At 56.5% G+C, this 23,571-nt stretch overlaps 1 protein-coding gene across 16 annotated transcripts in view; it reads right to left on the bottom strand.

Moving 5' to 3' along the window:
- The window catches only part of MAD1L1 (mitotic arrest deficient 1 like 1), a 414,177-nt gene that overhangs the window by 156,735 nt on the left and 233,871 nt on the right, over window positions 1-23,571 (bottom strand). For 13 of the 16 annotated variants that reach the window (XM_003895654.5, XM_017956539.3, XM_017956540.3 and 10 more), the window contains one exon: window positions 8,464-8,552. In XM_003895654.5, the coding sequence (XP_003895703.1) occupies window positions 8,464-8,552 (89 nt within the window). Of the gene's footprint in view, window positions 1-6,238; window positions 8,127-8,430; window positions 8,553-8,748; window positions 8,983-13,889; window positions 14,075-23,571 lie in introns of those variants that run through there. The other 3 variants (XM_017956553.3, XM_017956555.2, XM_031665643.1) reach the window with 3 other exon arrangements.

The raw sequence follows: 23,571 nt of genomic DNA, 5'->3' as shown, positions 1-23,571 counted from the left end.
AGGCCTGTCCTGACACCGGAAGGCTCGCCCCGCTGTCCTTGTGTACACACACGCACCCCCGCCCCTAAACCCTGGCAATCTCTTCTGTTTTATCTGTCAAATTGATCTTAATTATTAACTGGTCGGTAGAATTCTCTAGGGAAACCATTTGGGCCTAGGGATATCCTTCTCATCTTTATGACTTCAATTTTTTATAAAGAGTTTACAAGATAATTCGGATAACCTATTTCATCTTGGCTGAGTCTGATGGCTTGTAGGGTGTTGAGGAGTCTGCTGCTCCAAGTTGTCTGTGGCATAACACCCTCTGCTTAATGGCTACAGAGCCTGTAGCCATTAGGCAGAGCCTGTGGCCCCTATTTCATTGCTGATATTGATGATTTTGGTGGTGTCTTTTTATTTTTGTCAAATTCGCTAGAGGTTTATCAATTTCATTGAATTTTTTTTCAAAAAAGCCCCAGCTTACTGTTTTAATAATTTTCTCTATATTTTTTCTTTTCAATTTCATTGGTTTTTGCTCACTGTTATTTCCTTCGGCCTGCTTGTTCTGGGCTATTCTGCTCCCCTTTCTCCAGGTTCTTGAGGTAGGAACATAAATTAGAGACTGTTCCTCTTTTCCAACGGGAACACTGAGCGTGACGTACTTCCTTCTCAGCACCGGTCTGGCTGGACCCCACTTCTTCAGATGTGTGTATTTCCACGATTGCTCATATACTTATTTGTACCGGGAGACTTCCTCCCCAACACGGGCAATGCAGACGTGTGTTGCTGATTTTCTAATGCTTAGAGACTTCCCTGTTGTTCTTCTGTTACTGACATCTAGTTTGGGTTCATTACACTCAGAGCACACAGTCTGAGTGAATTCGATTCTTTTGAGTTTACTGGGGTCTCTTTGATGACCGGTGATGTGATCTGTCATGACTGTCCGAGGTGAACGCAGAGGCAACAGTCCTCTGCTCTCGGACAGGGCGTTCCACAAACACTGATGAGGTCCTGCAGGTTGATGGGGACACTCAGTGCCATCAGTCGCGGAGGGTGAGGTGTGAGTTCTCAACTGTAAATGTAGATCTGCCCAATTCTCTGTTCATCCCAGCCACTTCTGCATCCTGGGTTTTGAAACTGTTGTTTGGCTCGTATACATGTAGGAGTGCCAGAGCTGGGGGCAGAGTGGGAGTTCTGCCACTGCACAGGCCTGGTGGACACCATCCTGGCACACGCAGAGTGTGGACATGTGGCTGCTCATGAGGGCCGCGGACAGGCGGGTACAAGCTGGGCCCCTAGAGCAGGGAATGTGCACCTGCTCATGAGGGCCGCAGACAGGCGCGTGCGAGTTCACCCCTAGAGCGGGAATGTGCACCTGCTCATGAGGGCCACAGACAGGCGCGTGTGAGCTCACCCCAGAGCGGGAATGTGTACCCGGCACACGAGGGCCACAGACAGGCAGGTGCGAGCTGGGCCTCTGCCTGTCTCGCCAACACCATGGAAGGAGGCATGAAAGGCAGCCCCCAGACTCCCTGCTGCAGGGTGCAGGGAAGGCCCTGCTGAGCCTCTGACATGGGGTCCTGGGGGTTGAAGACCACCCCCTACATCCTGCTCTGCCTCGTTGGTGCCGGGTGGGGTGGAGGCTCCGGTCCCTGCTGGGCACTGCAACACTACTGGACCAGAGAGCCAGAGCTGGGCCTGCCTCTGCCGAGTGGCACCAAGGTCCCTGCCATCAGCCCTGCTGGCCCTGCCCAGCACAGACACGGGAGCAGTGCCAGCTGCCGCAGGCTGGGGCAGGAGACCCGCTCCCCGAGGGGCCATGCTGAAGCCGCTGGGTGGGGACAGGCCACTCTGCTGGCTTCTGCTTCTGGGAGTGACGGGCAGGAGCCTGCATGTCACTCTGCACATTCTGCGTAAGATCTCCAGGCTGAGACAGGCCCTTAGGTAAGGCACGGGCAGGGTGCCCCACCAAAAGAGGAGTCCTGCATTGGTGGCACGCTTCCCTGCTCAGCCCCCAGGAGCTGGCAGCACAGGCACCCCCACCAGAGTCACCCAGGCTGAGAGAAAAGACCAGAGGCCCCTTCCAAGGGCTCCCCAGTGGAAGGCCCAGGCGGATTCCGCGGAGAAGCACAAGGCAAACGCACCCTGGCACAGGCAGCTGGGACCACCAAACACTTAAGGAAATCATCCAGTAAAAAAGGGGAAGGTCCAGCGCTGGCAGAAACACAGCAACTGAGAGCAACAGAGAACAGGGTTCACCCGGAGAAGAAAACTCTAAAAAGCACCATTATTAACATCAAAGACACAGTGACCCCACTGCCCCCGCGAACACCGACAAGATGTTCCATTGATGCAGGAATCCTCAGAGAACAGAAACCGACTCTCAGGAAATGAAGAGTACGGCAACAAATAAAACAAGAACAGGCTAACAAAGCTGAGAAAATACAGAAGGCAGAACAAAAAGAAGGAAAATAGGATCAAAAAGATTTAAAAGAGAGAAAACTATTTGAAAATCCAACATCCAAATAACAGTTTCAGAAAGAAGACACAGAAAACGGGGGAGAGGAAATAATCAGTGAACAGAGCCAAGAAAGCTCTCGAGAGCAGAAGGGCAGGAGACGCTAGAAGGAAAGGCCCGGAGTGCCCAGGGCAGCGCACAGAGCAGGCTCCGGCCAGAGCATGTGGGCAACCTGAGGATGCTGGAGACCAGGGGAGGTGGGCAGGCTTTCGGAGAGGAAGAAGCAGGTCCGGGGCACAGGACCCAAGCTGCAGGCCGGACCCCGGCAGCACACCTGCCTTCACTGGCTGTGGTCACTGGCCCCACCTGCAGAGACCAGGCACAGGGGCCGCCGTCGCTACTGGCAGCCAGGCAGTGGGTGGGGGCAGCTCTGGTGGTCATGGGCCTGCTGACAGCGCTGCCCAGCCAGGTGGAGGCGGCTCGCCAGCCTTGTGGGACCTTGTGAAGCTGCTTGTGGGAGGCAGAATGAGGCCACAAAGGCTCCCAAAGTCCCGCCCTGGGTTCCTGATGGGCTGGGCAGTTCATCACCAGCCCCCTTGGGGCCACGCCCTCCCACCTGGGACCACAGCATCTGAGGGTGGCCTCGTTCCAGCTGCAGCTGCCCTTCCAATGGGACCAATCACCTGTACTCCAGACCCGGCCCAGCCAGCAGGTTCTCCACAGTGGGCGGCAGGAGCTGCAGACCAGGACAGAACCAGGGAAAACCAGTTCCACTTTCCCAGACTGAACGCTCCCTGGTGGCCTGGGCTGGGCACGGTGAGCTCAAAGATCAACCCACTGCCCTGGAAGCTTGGCAGGCAGTGACTGTCTTTCTGGTTACCTCTACGTGGCTTCAGGAGCGGACTCAGAGCAGCTCTGTTTAATGGAGATTTGTTGGATGACAGATGATAATTTCTACAAAAGAACACTGAAAGTCTAGCACCTGGCCCTCTCTGGAAAGGACACGGGCCTGGGCACTAGGTCCCTGGGGTATGAGTGGAGATCACAGAGCGTCCTGAGGACTGGGGACCTCAGATGAGTGGGGTCACAGGTCACCTCGCATCCCCTGAGGCAGGCCGGCGTCTCCAGGGCCCCCAGCACCTCCCAGGACCCAGAAGGCATCGCACAGCCAGGAAGCGAAGGCTGGAGTGTGACTAGCAGGCGCTGGCACAGACAGGCGAGCCTCTGGAATTAGCGAGCGTCTAACCAGTTGCTAAATCCACAGGCAACATTCAGGATTTGCTAGACCTGCTATGTGACAGCAGAGAGGACGAGCTCAGATTTGTTCCGGTTGAGAGGGCTCCTCAGCTGCTGCCTCTTAAAAATCCCCACTGACACCCTCTCTAGCTTCTGTGTTGAAAAACGATGCAATGTGATACATGTCATTCACATACAACAAATGGATGGATGTGAAAATGTGAGTGTGCACGTGGGCAAGAGCAGGCGCACATACGTGTGGCTGTGCGTGTGTGTGTGAGAACCATCCCTGGTCCTCCTGGGCAGTCAGAGGGGGGTGGGGGGCTGCACCATCCCTGGTGCCCACTGGGCTCCTCTACTGGCCGCCCATGGTTGCTGAGGGCAGAGGGGCTGCACAGGGCTGGGGTGGGTGGGGGGGTGCGGCAGGGCCACGGGTGTCTGCCATGTCTTCCCCTGAACCAACCACTTCAGAAAATGCCCCCTGCATGTTTCATGAAAGGCCTGCAGAAAAAGCACTTCACACTCAAGAGGAGGAGGCAGATTAAAAGGAGAAATGGGTTTCATCCAAGGCGGGAAGCCTTTCTCATCTCCTCACCAGCTGCCCAGCCCTCGAGAGCTGCACAGAGAGCAAGATGACAGGGAGGCCTCTGGCCTCAACACTAACGTCTCCTCCCTGGGGAGTGGGGTGGCCACGTGTGCCCGGCATCCGAGACACTCTCCTCAGGGGTAGGGTCTGCAGCTCGCCAGGGCCCCTGTTGTCCCACCCACAAGCCAGAAGGGCTGCCTGTGGTGGTCCCAGGAAAACTAAGCACAAGCTGTGACACACGTGCCCTCACTCAGGACGACGGTGAGGTGCAAATACGGATGCTTCCCAGAGATGCACCGATCCCACTGCAGCCACAACAGGAAACTGAGGCTCGGCAACGCGACCCTGAGAACACTGCATCCGCCGAGGCCGAGGACGGGGTGGAGTGGGGCAGAAGGCCACCCTGCCAGGAGGGGCAGGGACACCCCAGGAAGGAGGAGCTCTGGAAGAGAAAGCTTGGAAGGACGTGTGCTTAGTACACAGAGAAAAATAGCCTGGCCTGTGCCCCGGTTGGGCGGGAGGCCTCACCTGCATGCTCCGCCGAGCCACCTCTCTCCCGAGAAGCTCAGGGAGGCAGCCCGGGCTCCACGGGCTCCCACCGCTGGGCCTGATCGAGTCTGTCACAAAAAGGACCATGTCACCTGGCTTCCCTGTCACTGCACACTCCAAGGCCCTCTCCCAGGTCCATCCAGCAGATCCACTGGCTCCCAAATCCTGACCACGGCTGCTGCGTGGCCTGAAGGGGGACTTCCCAAATGGAGCTACGAGGCCTGGCGGGCCGGGAAGGGTGGACGGTGCCTGCCATAGGCCCAGCCCCAGGCTCTTGGCTGCTGCTCCTGGGAGAAGGCCGTGCTGAGAGCTGAGGGCGACCTGCCGGCGTCTCCCCAGTTCCCATGAGTTAGCCACAGAGGCCCTTCTTTCCATCGCTGCTTTCTCCAAACAAAACAGTGGGGACAACAAGCTTTGACCTTGATGTAAAAGATATCAATGATAAAGGCCTTTTCTTACATTGTGAAAATAAACAAACCCCAAGCATACCAGCCCACACAAATCTGACGCCCGCCTGGCCATGCTCCCATCAACTGCAGAACGAGAGGCTCTAGGTGCCAAAAGGCCCAGCAGAAAGCAGAGCGCCATCTCCGAGAGCGGGGAGCCGTGCGGCGCGATGCGCGCTCCTGCGTGGGCAGCCACGGGCCGGGGCACACTGACCTTCCTGCAACCTCCACGGATGCTGGAAGCCACTGACGCAACTCCCCAAATTTAAGTACCTACTCCACCACCTCCCACGTGGCTCCTGGGGCCTGGAGCACAGAGTTGGAGACCGCCCTGCCTCGCATGGCATTCAGGACCTTGCAGGGTCAGGCACCGGCCACACCAGCCCAGCACTTCCCGACACGCTGCTATGCATGGCCTCTCCCCCTGCGCCCGCAGAGGCCCTTCTCCATGATGACAAGGCGTGGCCTCTGCTGCTGGTCCCAGCTCCCCCTCTCACAGCAGATACACATCAAAGCCTGTCTGGCACCTCATCCAGCCTTGGCCTTGGTGAGCTACTGACCTGCCTGGGCTTCCCTTCTGAGCCATTCCTTCTGTCTCGCTACACGCCATCCCCTCTCTGCGGCCCCCAGGCCTGCTGCTCGGTGTGGCAAGGGTCTTTCTCCCCAGGCAGGGCTACTCCTGCAAGTCAGGGTGTGTGTGGGAGGCATGTGTTGTTCACCTCTGCACAGGAAAAGCCAACTCCAGCTTCGGAGGGGCTCCCAGCGCTGATGCTTGGCGAGCAGGTGGCGGGGCTGCCCCCTGCCACTCTCCTCCCCCTCCCCAGGCCCGGCAGCCAGTGCTTTCTCCAGCCACACTCTTCCCCTTGAAGGCCTCCAGTGCCTCCCATCGCTCCTAGGAAAGAGACTGCACACTCACCACGGCCCCCGCCCAGTCTCCAGCTCCCCCCACACCACACCCACGCTTACACACAGCCCCCCATCCCCCACCCGCCATCAATCCGAACACCGCGCGCAGACACATTTGCTGGGGGAGACACCCACTGTCGCAAGACCACGTGCACCTCACAGGCTGTAACGACAGAGCCTCTAGGTGAAGAATGGCCCCCAGGTCTCTAAGACAAGGAGATGCTGATGAAGACGGAGAGTACATCAGTGCCCACTCACCACTCCATCAGCCTCGTGCTCGGCCCTAGAGACGCCCACGACACACACTCAGTATCTGAACACTAAACGGCTGAACGGATGGAAACCAAGCCGCTCAGACTCTGGCGGGTGCCACAGAGGGCGATGTGTACGGCACAGCTCATGCGTGAGGAATGCTTCAGAGATGCTGGAGGAACCTCGAATCTAGAAGGCATCGCAGCTGCCATGTGCAGAGCACTTCCTGGGCCTGGGTCAGCATCGCAGCTGCCATGTGCAGAGCACTTCCTGGGCCAGACTAAAGGCATCCCTTTTCCTGCTTTACTCTCAGCAACGCTGAGAAAGGGGGCCATCCACGGGTGAACACCACAACCCCAGGGTGCGACGAAGCAGAGGCTGCTGCTGCGGGGGGCCCAGGGGCCCACACACCAAAGCTGTGTGGCCAGGGAAGGGCGTCCTCTCCCCACCGCCACCCCCATCTCACTGCAGGGCCATTTGATGTCCCCTAGAACTGTCTCAGTCCCCTCTTCTCAGTTCCTCTGATGACCAGGAGAAACCCTGGATGCCCAGGGCCTGGCCTGCTGCAGACACTCAGAGCAGAGGAGTGGCCAGTGCAGGAAAGCCATGGCGTCCTGCCACCCCACCCTGTGCCCACAGTCACTGCCTCCCACAGTGGGTTCTAGCAGGACACCCCACCCTGTGCCCACAGTCACTGCCTGCCACAGTGGATTCTAGCAGGACACCCCGCCCTGTGCCCACAGGCACTGCCTCCCACAGTAGATTCTAGCAGGACACTCGGGTGGCCACACAGCCACGTTCAATCCACAGTGGAAGTGGCAGTGCCAATACAGGCACTAAAGCAGAGCCAGGAACTCCACCTGTATCTCCCTGGAAACCTCTTGCCTGAGGATCCTGATGGGTCCACAAGCCAGGGGGAGAGGAAGAGAGCTTTAGAAAAGCAGCCTGGCCTGCAGACCCTGGTCTAGGGACGCGGTGTGCAAGCAGGAGCTGGGGTGAGGGCACCCCAGGACAGGGCGGTGGCAGAGAGCTGGCAGCATGTCTGAAGGCTGCTGGACACGCCCGGCTGCCGCACTGCCTGGGCTCTGCTCTGAACCACACTCCGGGGCAGCCGTCTCGGCACAGCACTGCCACACAGCCCCTGTGGCTGCGGACCCGGCTGCAGCACCACCCCGTGATGGAGGACCTGCTCCCTTCTGAGCGTCGGGACACTGAGAGGCCCCCGCTGTCAGCGCTGGCTGGAGAAGGGCTGCTGAAGAAAGGCCCACACCAGCAGAGATGAGCGTCCCTGTAGAGAGGAACCTACGCGCATGGGATGTGACTTATACAGAAAAGCCCTTTCAGGAAGGCAGCAGAGAAGCAGGACTTCACTCCAGCCACCAACGGGGGAGCACACAGAGAAGGCCACAGGCTGGAGAGAGGGGACAGGAGGCAGCCACAACATGTCTCCTGCACTCCCCTCCTCTGGAGGTGGCACACCTGAGCACGCGCACCTCCCCGCTGGGGACACACCTGAGCATGTGCACTTCCTTCCTGGGGGACACACCTGAGCACGCGCACCTCCCACTGGGGACACACCTGAGCACGCGCACTTCCTTCCTGGGGGACACACCTGAGCACGTGCACTTCCTTCCTGGGGGACACGCCTGAGCATGCGCACCTCCCCGCTGGGGACACACCTGAACATGTGCACTTCCTCTCCTGGGGGACACACCTGAGCACACGCACCTACCGCTGGGGACACACCTGAGCACGTGCACTTCCTTCCTGGGGGAGACACCTGAGCACGCGCACCTACTGCTGGGGGACACGACTGAGCACGCGCACCTCCCGCTGGGGACACGCCTGAGCACGCGCACCTCCCCGCTGGGGACACGCCTGAGCACGCGCACCTCCCCGCTGGGGGACACGACTGAGCATGTGCGCTTCCTTCCTGGGGGACACCCATGAGTGTGCCCACCTCCCCTCCCCCGGCAGGACACACCTGAGCACATCCGCCTTGCTCACCCAGGACACACCTGGGCACGTCTGCTCCTCTCTGGGGGACATACCTGAGGGTGTCCACCTCCTCTCTGGAGAACAGGAAGCTCTGTTCGGCAGAACTGGACTGAGACTTTAGCATCTTCAGCTCTATCTCCAGCTAGGAGAAAGCAAAGGACAGAGGGTTAGCCGACGTAAGTGCACCCAGGTGTGTGGGGAACTCCCGCCCAGGCCCCCGAGACCGCCCCTGGCAGCACCCCCGCCCTGGGCCGGGAGCTGGGGGAGACCTCTTTCCCGGAAGCCTGAAGCTGCCAGGCCATACAGCACTCTAACTTTGCAAACTCAAGTTCTCTCACTTTTTTGGCACTTGTGTCTCCTGAGTAGCAACAGATGCATAGGCTCCCGGCGGCGTGTGTGGGGCAGATGTGAGAGTCTCTGGGGAGGGGACACACAGCTGGGGAGAGAGCACGCTTCAACGCTGCCGTCCGGTTTAACAGCCACCAGCCGTCATTTATTCTGCTACTTCCAGTTCCTCCACAGAACAGCGTGAGATGCTGCATCGCCCTGGAGGGAGCCTGGATTCTTCTTCTTTTTTTTTTTTTTTAAAGAGACAGAGTCTCGCTCTGTCGCCCAGGCTGGAGTGCAGTGGCACAATCTCGGCTCATTGCAACTTCCACCTCGCAGGTTCAAGCGATTCTTCTGCCTCAGCCATCCGAGTAGCCGGGACTAAAGGTGCATGCTGCCACGCCTGGCTCATTTTTTGTATTTTAGTAGAGATGGGGTATCACTGTGTTCCCCAGGCTGGTCTCGAACTCCGACCTCAGGTGATTCACCCGCCTTGGCCTCCCAAAGTGCTGGGATTACAGGTGTGAGCTGTCGCATCCGGCCAGGAGTGTGGATTCTAACCTGCCCCTACACACCTGGGGTGGGAGGCGTCGGGGGCAGCAGACGGTGGGGAGGCCAGGAGCCAGAACCGACTGCAGGTTCAAGGAAGAACAGGGCACAGATGGGGCCTGGTCAGGCAGGCTGGCACAGGCTGAGGGGCTACGTGGGCACCAGCTCCAGGCTCTGGGGGTGCTAAGGGAGGCCCACCCAGAGACGCCCCTCACCACTCCTGGGGTGTCTCACGGACAGGATCCGATGGGCTCAGGGAGGTAAATCCTGCCCCTGGCCCAAGTCAGAACCTTGTTCCCGCCAGTCCTAACCCACTCCAAAGCCCGGCTCACCCCACCATGAAGGGAGGAGATAGGGCAGCGTGGCCTCAGGGAGGGGAAGGGAGGCGCCAGCAGGTGCGAGGGCAGCCGGAGGCCCCCAGCAGTGGGGCTGCAAAGCCTGCCAGACACCCAGGTAGGATGATTCAAGGGCGATAACACCCTCTGGGCTGGGGGCCAGAGGAGCCTGGGAAAAAGGGCACGGGGAGGGGGTGTGTGCACAGCGTGCAAGGGGGCAGGATATGCTAATTGCCCTGATCTAATCACCATACATTACATATACTGAAACATCACTATGTACCCCATAAATATGTACAATTATGTGTCCATTAACAAGAAAGACCCACAGTTCAGACGACAAACACAGAAGCCCATGCCCTGAGCAGCCTCTCCCCAACTTCCAACCCCAGCACCCCAGGCCCCCGACTCTCAGCCAACCAACGTTCTGAGGTTTGAGCATATGTTCCTTCCAGAGGCTGCTGGTGTGCAAGCCAGCAACATGTCTATGTTCTTCCTCCCACCACACTTTATTTTAATAAAAATGGTAAGATGTCCTACACTTTATTTGGTACTTTGCTTTTTTCACTATATATATACATATAAATATATATATGTGTGTGTATATATATATTTTGAGACAGAGTCGCTCTGTCGCCCAGGCTCCAGCACAGTGGTGTCATCTCGGCTCACTGCAGCTCCTGGGTTCAAGCAATTCTCCTGCCTCAGCCTCCCAAGTTGCTGGGATTACAGGTGCATGCCACCACACCCGGCTAATTTTTGTATTTTTAGTAGAGATGGGGTTTCACCATGTTGGTGAGGCTGGTCCCGAACTCCTGACCTCAAGTGATCCACCTGCCTCAGCCTCCCAAAGTGCTGGGATTACAGGTGTGAGCCGCCGCGCCTGGCCTTTTCTTCTACTTTCTAACTTATCTTTGTATATGTGATTTTAAATTTTTGTTTCCCGCCCCCTTCGCTAAATTCCGATCGACAGCAGTAGTTCTCAGTTGATTCTCTTGACACACAATCTTATCAGCAGCAAAGAGGGACAATTTTCCAATTTTCCTCCTCCTTCACAATATGGAAACCTTGGGTTTCTTTCGCTTGTCTACTTTGGATGACTAGTGTCTCCAGAATAATACTAAATCGCAGTTGTGATACTGGACATCCTTAGGTGGCCTGTGGCTTCACTGGAGCCGAAGCCAGCACTTTCTCATTTACAGCATGTCATCTTTTGCTTCAAATAGGTATTTCCTATCATGCTGAGAAATTACCCATATATTCCTATTTTATTAAGAGTTTTTAATTAAGGCTGAATGTTGGATTTGGTCAAATGCCTTTTCAGCAAATATGAAGAGGGTGTTCTATAAATTGATACCTTAAAATCAAGCTGACAGGCTGGTCCTGGAATAAACCCTACTACATATGGTGTATTTCAACCTGCTGAGTTTCACTCCTGACATGTTAACACTGACACTGACACATGCATGCGTGCGCATGCACACACACGCACACACGCCCACCCAGACATGCACACGCACGCCCACACACCCACCCAGACATGCACACGCACGCCCACACGCCCACCCAGACATGCACACGCACGCCCACATGCATACACACACAGGCTTGTAAGGCCTTTACAGTTGTTGGTATCAATACAACACTCACTTCCAGAATGCCTTCCCTTCCTTTTCCCACAGTCTGAACTGGTTTACACAGTGTTCAAAGTATCTGCACTTCACAAATCTGGTAGAATTTTCCCATGAAACTGGCTTGGCCTGATGCATTTTCTGTTTCTTTCCTTTTGTGGTGGGGGAGAGCAGCCATGGCAATGTTGGGACAACGGTTTTCTACAATAATTGGTCTGTTTAAAATTTCTCTCTCTTCTGGAGTTGGGATTGATAGATAACATTCCCCTAAAAAGTTATTCATTTCCTACAGATTATTATTAAAATAGAATTGAGATATAATTCATAATTCTTTTTATAGAATTCAGATAAGACTCATAATTCGTTCCAATTTTTTAATTTTTGCTTTTATTTTCTTTCCCATTGAGGTATATATAATTTACACGCAGTAAAGTGCTCAATCTTATGTGCACAGCTTGATGGCTTTTTACACACGTCTACACCTTCGTATCCACCATCCAGGTCAGGACACAGAATTCTCAGCATGCCCGAACGCTCTGGCAAGCTCCTCTTCAGTCAATAGCTCGGGTAATTAGTCTTGTTTCTTATTTTGGATGGTGATACTTTCTATCAATTTTTTATTAGAACTGTGAATAATTCATATGTTTTATTGGTTTTATTTCAAATAACAGGTATTTGGACTTATTTATTATTTCTACCATTTTTCACTTTCCTGTTAACTTCTGCTTTGATCTTTACAAATTCCTACCTTTTTGTTTCAATAAGGTTTATTTTCCTTTTGTTCTCTGACTTCTTGGGTTGAAGGTCTCATCCATATATTTACATGCTTTCTTGCTGAATGATAAAAATATTTAAACTTGTGAATTTAGATGGTTCCCACAGGCTCTGATGAGAAGTGTTTTCATGACAATTATTTTCTAGATTTTATGCACTTTTGAACTGTAATTCTTTGAACCAAGAATTGTTTAAGACAAAGTGTTTTGTTCTGTTTGGGTTTTGTTTTTTAATTTCCAAGTGTTAGGAGCTTTTTTTTCCCCTGATTTTGTTCTTGATTTCACATCACACTGCAATCACAAGAAGTTGTATTAGTTCTACTTATTTTAATTTACAAAGGCTTTCTCTATTACCGAAGACACAATTAATCTTTGTGAATGTTGTTTTCTATGCGTTCCTTTAACATGAGTATATTCTCTAATTTTGGGGATCTGGGTTTTACGCACATCTATATTTTTCTGTTTTTTCCATTATTCTTTGCCCACTTGATATATCGCAGATGAGGACATAAATTCTGCTATGGGCGTCTCTGACAATTTCCCCGTGAATCTCTCCTCATTTCTGCTTTTCCCAACAGCGGTGACACGTTATTTGGCTAACCCACCTGCACCTCGCTGTGAAAAGTGCCCACCTTTGTTTCCAAGCGGCTTCCGGCCTGAACTCACACTGCATCGAGATCACAGCTCCTGCTTTCCAGGTTCATGTCACCAGGATGCCTTTGCTTCCCGTATTTTCCAACGTTTGGTTTTGCTTTGCAATCCAATCAGGAAGTCCTTTCCTTTTAATAGGAGAGTTTAGTCCATCTATAACTTGATTTGTGTCTATTTCTGTTGTATTATGTTGTTATGCTTTCGATTTCAGAGCTTTTACATCTACGTCATTCTGTGGCCTTTTTAATCTAGTTTACTTTTTTGCGTGTAATTCTCTCGAGGCTTAGAAAAGTGTGCGTGTTTTACCCTGGTTGCTTTTATAATTCAGTTTTGTTTCACACCTATACTTTCCCACTAGACAGTACCTACTGTATCTCCTATGTTCAGTGCCTAACTAGTCAGATATATCACCCTCACTGTTTATACAGTCTGTGATGGTTCATTCCATGTGTCCACTGGACAGGACCTGGGGTATTCAGATCAAAACTCTTTCTGGGTGTGTCTGGGAGGGTTTGTGGAAGAGATCAGCATTTGAATCGGGGACTCAGCAGACTGCCCGCTGCACCATGGGCAGGCCTCCTCCAACCCCTTGAGGCCTGAATGGAATGAAAACTGGAGGAGGCCAGCGTTCCTCCCCTGCCTGCCTGGCGGCCTTAGCAGGGCAGCTCCTGTTTTCTGCCCGGGACTGGGGTTTCCACCACAGGCTCCGCCGGTTCTCATGCCTGCAGAACTGGACTGGGCGCAGCACGGGCTCTTTCAGGTCTGCTGTGCGCAGATGCAGACCACGGGATCCCGGCTCCATGGCCAGGAGCCAGGCCCTCACAGTCACTCTCTTGGGACAGACCAGTCTACTGCGCCTGGTGCTCTAGGGAGCCGAACACGCAGCTCCATCCATTCTCCGCACCTGATACTACCTTTAGATGGTGTGTTTGTGTCTTCGGCTCTCAACAGCGAGGATGCCATCCTCATGTTCTCTCCTCCCTCTGCCGTCCTGACACTTCTTTTTGAATATATGACATGTAGCAGTTACATTTCCCAGCTTCCACATTCACTTCATCTTCCAGTTCAAGAGATGGAACTCTTGCTGCGGGTTCTTTACGTAGTTTTTCCCATGATTCACCTCCCTGTGCATCCGGTCACCTTCCTTCCCGTGCTGCCCCGTCTCCCGCCCCGAGACCCTCCGGGTTCCGTCTCACGCACCCCCCGGCCTCACCGTCTCTTCTTGGAGCATATGCGTTCCACCAAGCTTCACAGACTCTAACACCTCGTTAACTTATTTCTTGGCAAAATGTCTGGATACAATTTTCATCTGCTCAGTGTCCACCGTTTTTCTGTGAAACTTTTTCTGCCACTTGTTTTTCTTCTTTTTCTCCTTTGCTCTTACACAAATGCAGGCAGTGACCTTTACTGCTCACTGCTGAAGATGAGTTTTATTGAATCCGGCTCTGTGCACAGGTTCACAGTGGGGAAGGACAGGCCTGCTTCCTTTTATCTGAAATCCAGTGACAGTTCTGCTGTGAGTCCAATCAGCCCCCAGTAGCTCCCTCTGGCAGGAAAGAAAGGACGGTGTGAGTTTTCCTAAGAGCAAATGTTCTCTCTGCCACAGATGCGGCTTCAAGCACATGACATGCACTTGTGTGACCCCTCAGCTCAGCACCAACCTCTGCTGCGGCTTGGGACCATGCGCCAGTCCAGGGACCCCTGTTCCAGCTGCCACCTGGCCCCACCACCGCGAAGCCAGGGTCAGGCGCTGCCTCTCGCAAGGGCTCCTGCCAGCAAGGCAGTTCTACTCGGCGGCTCCCTCACGGAGCTCTCTCCACCGGCACTGCCCCAGGCTTCCCCGGGGATGTGTCTGCTCACTGCACTCTCCTGCGCCATGGGCTGCCTGCCTCCGCCTGGGGCTTGGTTTGCAGCTGCATTTCTGTTTTGTCAAAATTTAAGTGCCATTTTGGTTTTCATGCTTCTTGTTATTTGTGGATGATTTCCAGGAAACAACGGGGAAATGCTGACGTATGCCACAATGTTCAGAGCAAAAATCAAGCCCTTTTATTTTAATGTGTAACCTTAGACTCACAACTAAGCTCCCGACTATATTCTCACAGCAGCCAATGCCTGCCCCTCGAGCCTGTGCCCGACACCCCCAGCCATGCTGCAGGTCCTCCACCCACCCTGCACCTCCCCACCAGGCCGGCTCTCGCCGCGACATCCCCCTCCAGGCCCATGGCACAGGACAATAGCCACAGAGGGGCAGACCCACAACCCAAGTCCACAGGTCACCTTCCACCTACACCCCCGCTCCCATCCGCCACTGAGATCCAACTGAAATGCCACCTTCCCCACAATCTGTCCTGGTAGCTCCCTCACCCCTCCCCTGCCAGCCAGAAGTGCCCACTCCAACTCCTCTGTGGCCGCGCCCGCTACTCCACCACACCACACAGTGACTGGGCACATGACTCTCCTCCCCACTGGATGGGGCGTTCCCTGGAGGAGACGAGGCAACCATGTAGGGCCCCGTTGCCAGCACAGAACCTGGCACACAGTCGGTGCTTGGGGGGCACACGGGTGGGTGGACGATGGGCACGGATGCAGCGACGGCCACTTCCCGGGCATGTCCAGTGTGTGTGCGACCGAGCGTGGAATGGGGAGGCACTGGGGTGGGTCGAAGCAGCCGGGATGAGGCAGAGGGAGCTGCCCATGCTGAGCAGACAAGACCTACAGTCGGCTCTACTGTCCACCGATTTGAGAAGCTGTGTAGACATATCAGTAGTTAAAAGCAGGAAAGCCATTGGGGAGTGGGGAAAGAGGCAGGTGGGGAAGAGCAAACGTGAGGATGGTCCTGGGGTGCTCTTGGCACCAACTGCAGCTCCCTTGCCGGGCCATCAGGCCCGCATGGCAGGGCCATGGCCGCCCAGCAGCCCCGGCTCCACATCTTTTCTCCTGGGGACCCGGCAGCCGAGAGGGGAGGGTGCAGAGGGTTCCCTGTGAGGACCCGTGGGACCCACTGGCAGGGCGCAGGCCCAGGGCAGCAGCAGGTCACTCACGGGCACCTGTGCCTCCAGCCCTCGCCGTGACGACGGGGATACCACCTCCTGTCCCCGTGTGGGAAACCTGGGCTCCCGGGCACGGGACCAGGTCTGAAGCTCCGACCTCCAGGGCAGCCTACAGCCTAGGGAGGAGGTTGAGCTGGCAGGAAGTCAGGCAGGCTCCTAGGAGGCAGCCTCACTGAGGACCTGTAGAATGCATACTCGTAGCCAGGGCAGGCCCACGAGAGGCAAGGAGCGGCAGAAGGCCCATGAGGGCGGGGAGACCCAGAAGGAAAGGAGTAGCAGGCAGACGGAGCAGTGTGCGGAAGCACAGGCAGGAAGGTGGGATCCAGGAAGAGGGCACTGGGGACAAGGAGAGAGCCCTGCTAAACGCTTCCCAACATGGGGGAGAGCCCGTTCATTATTCATCCAAAGGTCACAGAGCAAGACTCACCTCTCACACCTCCCAGGGGCAACTCTGCCCCTGCATCGGGCGGCGCACACAGCAGCCTGGCCATCCACTATTCAGGCTTTGCACACAGCAGCCCGGCCGTCCCCCGATCAGGCGGCAGAGAGCAGCCCAGCCGTCCACTATTCAGGCTTTGCACACAGCAGCCTGGCCGTCCACTATTCAGGCTTTGCACACAACAGCCCGGCCGTCCCCCGATCAGGCAGCACACAGCAGCCCAGCCGTCCCCCATTCAGGCGGCACACAGCAGCCCGGCCGTCCCCACCACAGGGACCTGAGGCCCAGCCACTTTGTGGAGCGCCCAGCCTACCAGACTTTAGGCACAGACAGATCAGGGCCCCGCTAGTGCAGCGACAGGGCAGGGAAGCCCTCCACAGCCAGGCTTGGGGACAGGATGCTACTCTGGGCCCGGCCCAGGCACAGAGCGCTCGGTACCTAAAACCTTGTTTTCTGCGTTTACTCCCTCATGCCTGTGTTGTGGTGGCTGTGAAGTGGTGGCACAGTCCCTGACGGACTCTCCGGAGGACCCGGCCGCACTCCAGGGTGGCCCAGGCACACAGTGTGGCTGCAGAGGGCGGCGCCACGGGCCAGTCCCTGACGGACTCTCCGGAGGACCTGGCCGCACTCCAGGGTGGCCCAGGCGCACAGCGTGGCTGGGGAGGACAGCGCTGCAGGCAGACTTCTTGGGAAGGGCCATGATCCCACGGCAAGAGCCTGGACGACGGGATTCCCAGCCAGGGCTGCCTTCCAGGGGCCCTGAGTGTGCTCCGGGCAGTCCTAGCACTGAGCCTGTCTGTGGAAATGGTTCTCTCTGGCCACCCCCTGTGCCCGCACCAGGCTGCAGGAGGCAGGGCCATGTGTGCCTGGCCCCTCTATGCCCCTTTCCAAGGCCCACAGATGGCCATCTCCTCCCTGACAAGGCCCTGATGCCCAGCAAGACTGAGAGCCCTTCCTGGGCTGCCCCACAGGGGCCTCTCATATCATGTACCTGAGAAGGGTCTAGTATCTAGAACACATGAAGACTCTCACCACTAACCAACAAAACCCATTTACAAAGCAGGCACTGGATGGGACAGACGCTTCTCCAGAGAAAACAAACGTGGGGCCAATAAGCACAGAGTGAGCAGCTCGGGACCACCGGCCTCAGGGGAAGGCAAACGAAGCCCACAGGAGCCACTTCACACCCGCCAGGATGGCTCTACTGAAACATGGAAAATAGCAGGCACCAGGGTCACTTCTCTCACGCCCAAGAGTGTTCATCTGTGTCCTCTTACTTATGATTAGTCTGGCTAGAGACTTATCAATTTTATCTCACAGAAACAGATTTTGGTCTCATTTACGGAATTCAACTGTATGTTTGACTGAGACGAAGCAACCTGTTGATTTCAGGTGAGGCCAACAGGGAGAGGGGAGCAAAAAGCCGGGCATGGGCTGGGAGCCCTCAGGGTGGAAGCCACCTCACCCTGGAAGACGGAGCTTGCACAGCAGCATGTGCGCTGCCCAGACCCAACCTGGAACAGGAGTGGGGACCCTAGGAGAGCAGCCTGAGCGCAAGTACAGACATCCTGGCAGCAGCTCCAGCCTCAGTGTGGACCAGCCTCAGTGTGGAGCAGCCTCAGTGTGGACCAGCCTCAGTGTGGAACAGCCTTAGCACAGGCTGGCTTCAGCACGGACCAGCCTCAGCATGGCCTGGCTTCGGCATGGCCCGGCCTCAGTGTAGTCCGACGGGCCCCGTGTCCTTCTGCCTACAAGGTCCGTCCCTCCTGGAGTGCAGGTCTGGCCTGCCAGATCCACTCACAGCCCCAACCTGCATGCAACATTAATGCTAATAGCTCTTGTGGCAAACTCACTAGTGCAGCATAGCCTTTAGGAAGAGACCTTGCATTCGGTTTAATTTGGGAAGATGCAGGGTGTGCTCCCAGGGGCCTTCCCTAATGCCACAAACTAACAACAAGAGGAGAAGCTGGGTAACTGCCCCCACCGCAATTCTAATTCACAAGGCTACTGCTGAGTGCCAGAGTGAGGGCATCCACACACACAGGCACCCGCACCGCCTCATCGCCCATTCATGTGGCATCCCTGAGTCTCAGCTGCACCCCTTACCCCCTGTGGTAGTGAGGCTGAGGCCCAGAGCCTCACAGAGTTCTGGCTGCGAGGTGAGGGCCTGCATCCCAGGGCTCCCGGGGCTGATTCGGGCAGAGGCCCCAGGTCTCCAAGAGATGAGAGGGTGCTGAGGTCAGAGCTGGGCATCTGGGTCAGAGGCCAACTTTCTGGTCAGCTCTGCACCCTCCGGCACCGGGAAGGCTTCTGGAGTGGCGCGGCTTCCTGAGGAGGCCTGGGGGGATCTTAAGTGGAGTCCACTCCCTAGTTTCCTTTCCAGCCTGGAGGAGACACAGGCACTACGGGCCGCGGGCAGCCCTGTTGCTCACCCAGCCATTTCCTCGTGAGCACAGCTGGGTGCCCTAGCTGGGAAATGCTTTCTCCTCAGAAAAAAGCAGCCCAGCCGGCGGGCATGTCCCAGCCGAATGTTTGCCAGAGGCCACCATCATTTCTCAGGATGACTCCTCAGGCAGCGCCCCCGGGACCAGGCCACTGCAGAGCCAGAGCAGCTGTGCTCGGAGGAACCGGGGCCTCACCACCAGGGCTGCGGTGTGCCCTGGGCCACCATTGCTGGCCTCACAAGCACCACTGGGCACCTGAGCACCTGTCCCACCAGAGCCCCACTGCTCTGACTGCCAAGCTGGATATCCTGCTCTGTTTACACTCACGGAGGAGTGTTGGGAAGCCAGATGGGTGGTGTCTGTGCATGTGGCTTCCAAGGGCTCTAGAACCTTCGCTGGGATCACTGAGGCTGCCTCCTCAACAGGGCAGTTGTTAACACTGGGAAGGAGGCACAGGTGTCAGAAACCTTTTGAAGATGGCAACTGCTCTCTGGAGAAAAACGCATGCATGTAACAGAAATGCGTATGCAGCTGCAAGGGCTTCACGGAGAACTGAGTTCCTGCCCCGGGATGCTGGATAAAGAGCCCCTGCTTAGAAAAAAGCCTGAATTTGAACGCTCTCCCTACAGAAAGGGCCTCCCTCCCTCCTATCAGCTCCAATCCTACATCTGCCTTTGTAGGACATCTGAGGCCATCTCCTGTCCCTGTGAAGCCTCTCACTGTGGAAGTTAACTCTGCTGGGGGAGCTTGGGGAAGGCTGTCTGCCAGAGCTGCTGGCTGCATCACAGGCAAAAACAAGCCCCCAGGCGGCCCAGTTCAAGGGAAAGTCCCAGTGTCTCCAGAACAGGCAGAGGCGAGGAGGGCATGGGCTCCACGTCAGGGAGGCAGGCGGCAGGGGCGGGGCAGGTGCCACCACTGTGGGCCTGAGGCCCGAAGGGCATCAGCTTATGGAAGATACTTGTAGCTGAGAAAAAGCTAAGCCAGAAAGGGCCACTGCGGAGACACGAGAAGTTTAAATCACAGGAAAATGCTTTGTACTTAGGATGAGGGTAAGATGTTTCCCCTATACAGAATTACTCCCATAATTTTTCAAGATAAATGAACCAATTTCCTTTCTTGTGGTTATTGTAGACTAAATCTTTCTAAGTTTCGTGGAGTGGAATGCACGGGAGACTTCACTGCTCTGAGTCTGAAGTGCCCACCTTCTCCTCATCCCCACCCCCAACGCCCAAAAGAGGCTCCCATGGGTCATGTGGCAAGTGTGCAGCCAGCAGCAACATGCAAGTGATTGGGATTCTAAACCACCCAGGAATAACCCTAGTAAGCAGTGGGCAGGACCCACAGTGCAGGGAGGGGAGAGGGCTTCTGGGGGATCTGCACTGTGGCGAGCTTGCCTTTCCATGTCAGTCCGCAGACCAAGGCCATCCAAGAGGACTGGCAGAACCTTGGCAAGCTCCCTCTGAAGTTTACTGGAAAAAACCTTGGAGAATCTCTAAGATAATTCTGAAAGAGAAAATAACACAGAGGTCACGACGTATCAGACACACTCTGAGGCTCTGCTAGCTCACACACTGTGGCACTGGCCCAGACAGAAAACAAGCTTACACGTTCCCTCTGCACTGAGATTTTCTTCTGGTTTTTTGGAGGAGAAGCAGGGATCCAAATCCTCTACAACCAAGGCCCTGACATTATGCCTGAGAAATCTATTTTCTGGGCTAAGAACACATCTTCTCAGCCTACTGTTCCTAAAATGCAGATGATCCTTGCAAGGTAATGACATTAAATCACCAGCATCTTCTCATAAGATCTTTGGAAACTGGGAAAAACTGAAAAGGCTGGGTGCTCACACTGGGAAAGGGGACAGAGGGAAGATGAAGCATCCCCGTCCCACCTGTCCCTGCTCAGCCCTCGGCAGATGCTTTAAAACCCCAGCTGAATACCTGGCCCTGGGCTAGTGCTGGAGCCCCAGAAAGCCCTGGGGTCCCGCCCTGGTGGATTTCACAGACGGCCTGATACGAGGAAGCCCCCTGCAATCGCACTGGCCACAGGGTCTGGGGTCAGCCTGCCTGGGTGTGAACCCTGGAGCACCCTCTGCCACTGCCTGTTCGAACACGGGCAGGTCACTCATCCTGGCTGCACCTGTTCCTTGTCTGAGCATCTGGGGCCACAACCAGCTTGTGGGTTTGCTGCCAGGGTCGCAGTGGGAGAATCTGTGTAAACAACAAGTGTGCCCACGTGACACGGTGAGCACCAGCGCACACTGGCTTCGCATGTGCCACCGCCACGCCCAGGGCAGCACAGTGATGGCGGCGATGGTGAGGGTGCAGGCCCCATGTGGGCAGGGAGGGAAGAGCATGTCTGCGATGCAGGGGCAGCGGCAGCGGTCCAGCTCGGTTCCCAGGGATCCTGAGGCTCCGCTAGACTGAAAAGACATCCTCGGAGCAGGAGTAGCACAGAGATTGTTTGAAAGGGCATGAGAAGATGCACTCAGAGGGCGGGGACGTCACTGTGGGCAGGGCAGGCCTAGCAGGCACTGAGGGGCCAGGCAGAGACCACCCAGTAGGAGGATGGGGCAGGGCAGGGAGCGCCCACTGGGTCTCACACAGCAGGAAGGAGGTGGGCCCGTGCACGGACTGTGTGCTCCCGCTCCCATGCTGAAATCCTAGGAGGGAGCCCAGGGGAGGTGAGGAGGCCATGGGGCAGAGCCTCAGGGAGGGGACTGGCACTCTCATAAAAGGGACCCCAGAGCCCCCTTGCGCCTCCCACCGTGGGAGGACACAGTGAGAGGGCGCCATCTGGAACCAGGCAGCCTCAGCAGACACCAGACTCGTCAGTTCCCGATCCTGGACTTCCAGCCTCCAGAACTGTGAGCAACAAACATCTGCTGGGGTTTTGTTTTATTTTATTTATTTTTTAAATAGAGACGAGGTCTCACTCTGTTGCCCAGGCCAGTCTTGAACTCCTGAGCTCAAGAGATCCACCCGCCTCCACCTCCCAAAGTGCTGGGATTACAGGCGCGAGCCACTGCGCCCAGCCAACATCTGCTACTTTAAGCAGCCTGGTCTGTGGTGCTCTCGTGAGGGCAGCTGAATAGGCAGATGCGCAGCCACAGGGTCTCTGTTCCCTCAGACAACGGCCTGGAAGAGGCGCTCAGCAAGTGCCTGAATGCAAGAGGCATTTAGAGCAAAGGTTGTGCCACGTGACACTTGCTGTGGGCCAGCGATTCCTTCCGCTCTGTGGAGGAGCCTCGGGGCACGCACTGAGGATGAGGCTGGAGCAGGGAAACCTGAGCTGACCAATGGGCAGCGAGCCTGGAACCAGCCCCGGGGCTGCTGAGGAAGATCAGGCCCCTGTTCTCACCCAGAATCGCTTCCCAGAACAGCCTGGATCTTCCCAGCACGTGAACTCACTTAGCTTTGTGAGACTCCAGGGAGGCTCCCCCTTCCTCTCTCCACCCTAAGGAACAGGCAGTGAAGCACCTGCTGGTGGCCACACAGCAAGAGAGGCGACAGGTGTGGCTGCGGGAAGGGACCAGTTGTGTGGGACGCAAGGGTGGGCGCAGGAGCCCCAGGAGGGGAGGGAGGGTCCCGGCCTGTGTGGGAGAGAAGGGTGGGTGCAGAAGCCGCAGGCGGGGGCCCAGGAGAGGCCGCCTCCAGGGTTGGAGGGGAGGAGAGTCAGCTGAGGACACAGTCTCAGACCTTGAGCCATTCCCCAGACCTGCCCCAGACACATCCCTGGCCCCAAAGAGCCTCTCCAAGCTCAGGACACCTGCACACCAGGGCACGTGGGGACACACATGCTGGTGCAGTGTTAACTGAATGTTCTGCCAGGAATCAGGAGGCTGCCACCAGCCACAAAGAACCCCAGTACCAGCAGCGAGCCCCTGCAGCATGCCCCACACACGAAGCACTCTGGTCAGAAGTAGGGCTCAGTCATGCAGCAGGATGGATCCAGAAGGTGAAATGAGGCACTGTCAGTTCCCAAACCAGGAGGCTCTCATGATCACTCATCTGGAGGCACTGGCCATGCTGGTGGATGTGACTAGACAGATTCCGGGCAGGGCACAGCCACGAGGACTGGCACTGAGGAGGGGCTCACAGCTGTCTGGTCGATCCTCAGTATCAGCACCAGTGAGGACAGAGGCACCAACCATGTCTCCCATGCGTGTGGGGCCCTGCAGGTCTACATACGGCTCCTGGGTGTGCAGGGTCCCCCCGGGTCTACACACGGCCCCTGGGTGTGCAGGGTCCCCCCGGGTCTACACACGGCCCTCGGGCGCAGTCCCCCGGTTCAAGGCCACAGCCCCTCGGCATGCAGGGGTCCACCTCGGTCTACACACGGGCTCCTGGTGCGCAGGGTCCCCCCGGGTCTACACACGCCCTGGGTGTGTGCAGGGGTCCCCCGGTTCACACACAGCCCTCGGGCATGCAGGGTCCACCCGGGTCTACACACGGCTCCTGGGTGTGCAGGGTCCCCCCTCGGCTCACACATCGCCCCTGGGTGTGCAGGGTCCACCGGGATCTACACACGGCTCCTGGGTGTGCAGGGTCCACCGGGATCACACACGCTCCTGGGTGTGCAGGGTCCCCCCGTTCACACACAGCCCTGGCGTGGTGGTCCTCGGGTCTGCCACATGGCTCCTCGGGTGCAGGGTCCCCCAGGTTCACACACGGCTCCTGGGCAGGCAGGGTGCCCCCCAGGGTCTACATACAGCCCCCAGCGCAGGCAGGGCCCCCAGATCTACACATCGCTCCTGGGTGCAGGGTCCCCCCGGGTTCAGCACGGGCCCTGGCAGGCAGGGTGCCCCCAGGGTCTAAGCATATGTCCTTAGTGGCCATCTCACAGGCTACACACAGGCCTCACTGGGAGTCTCTTCAGGGCAAGCTTTGCTGGTGTCCTCACCGTCCCATGAGAAGCCAGAGGCTCTGAGAGCCACACGGACCACAAGCTCCTGCGCGGGAG

The sequence above is a fragment of the Papio anubis genome, chromosome 4 (assembly GCF_008728515.1).
Source record: "Papio anubis isolate 15944 chromosome 4, Panubis1.0, whole genome shotgun sequence".
NCBI lineage: Eukaryota > Metazoa > Chordata > Mammalia > Primates > Cercopithecidae > Papio > Papio anubis.
This window is presented reverse-complemented; position numbering and strand designations above follow the sequence as displayed.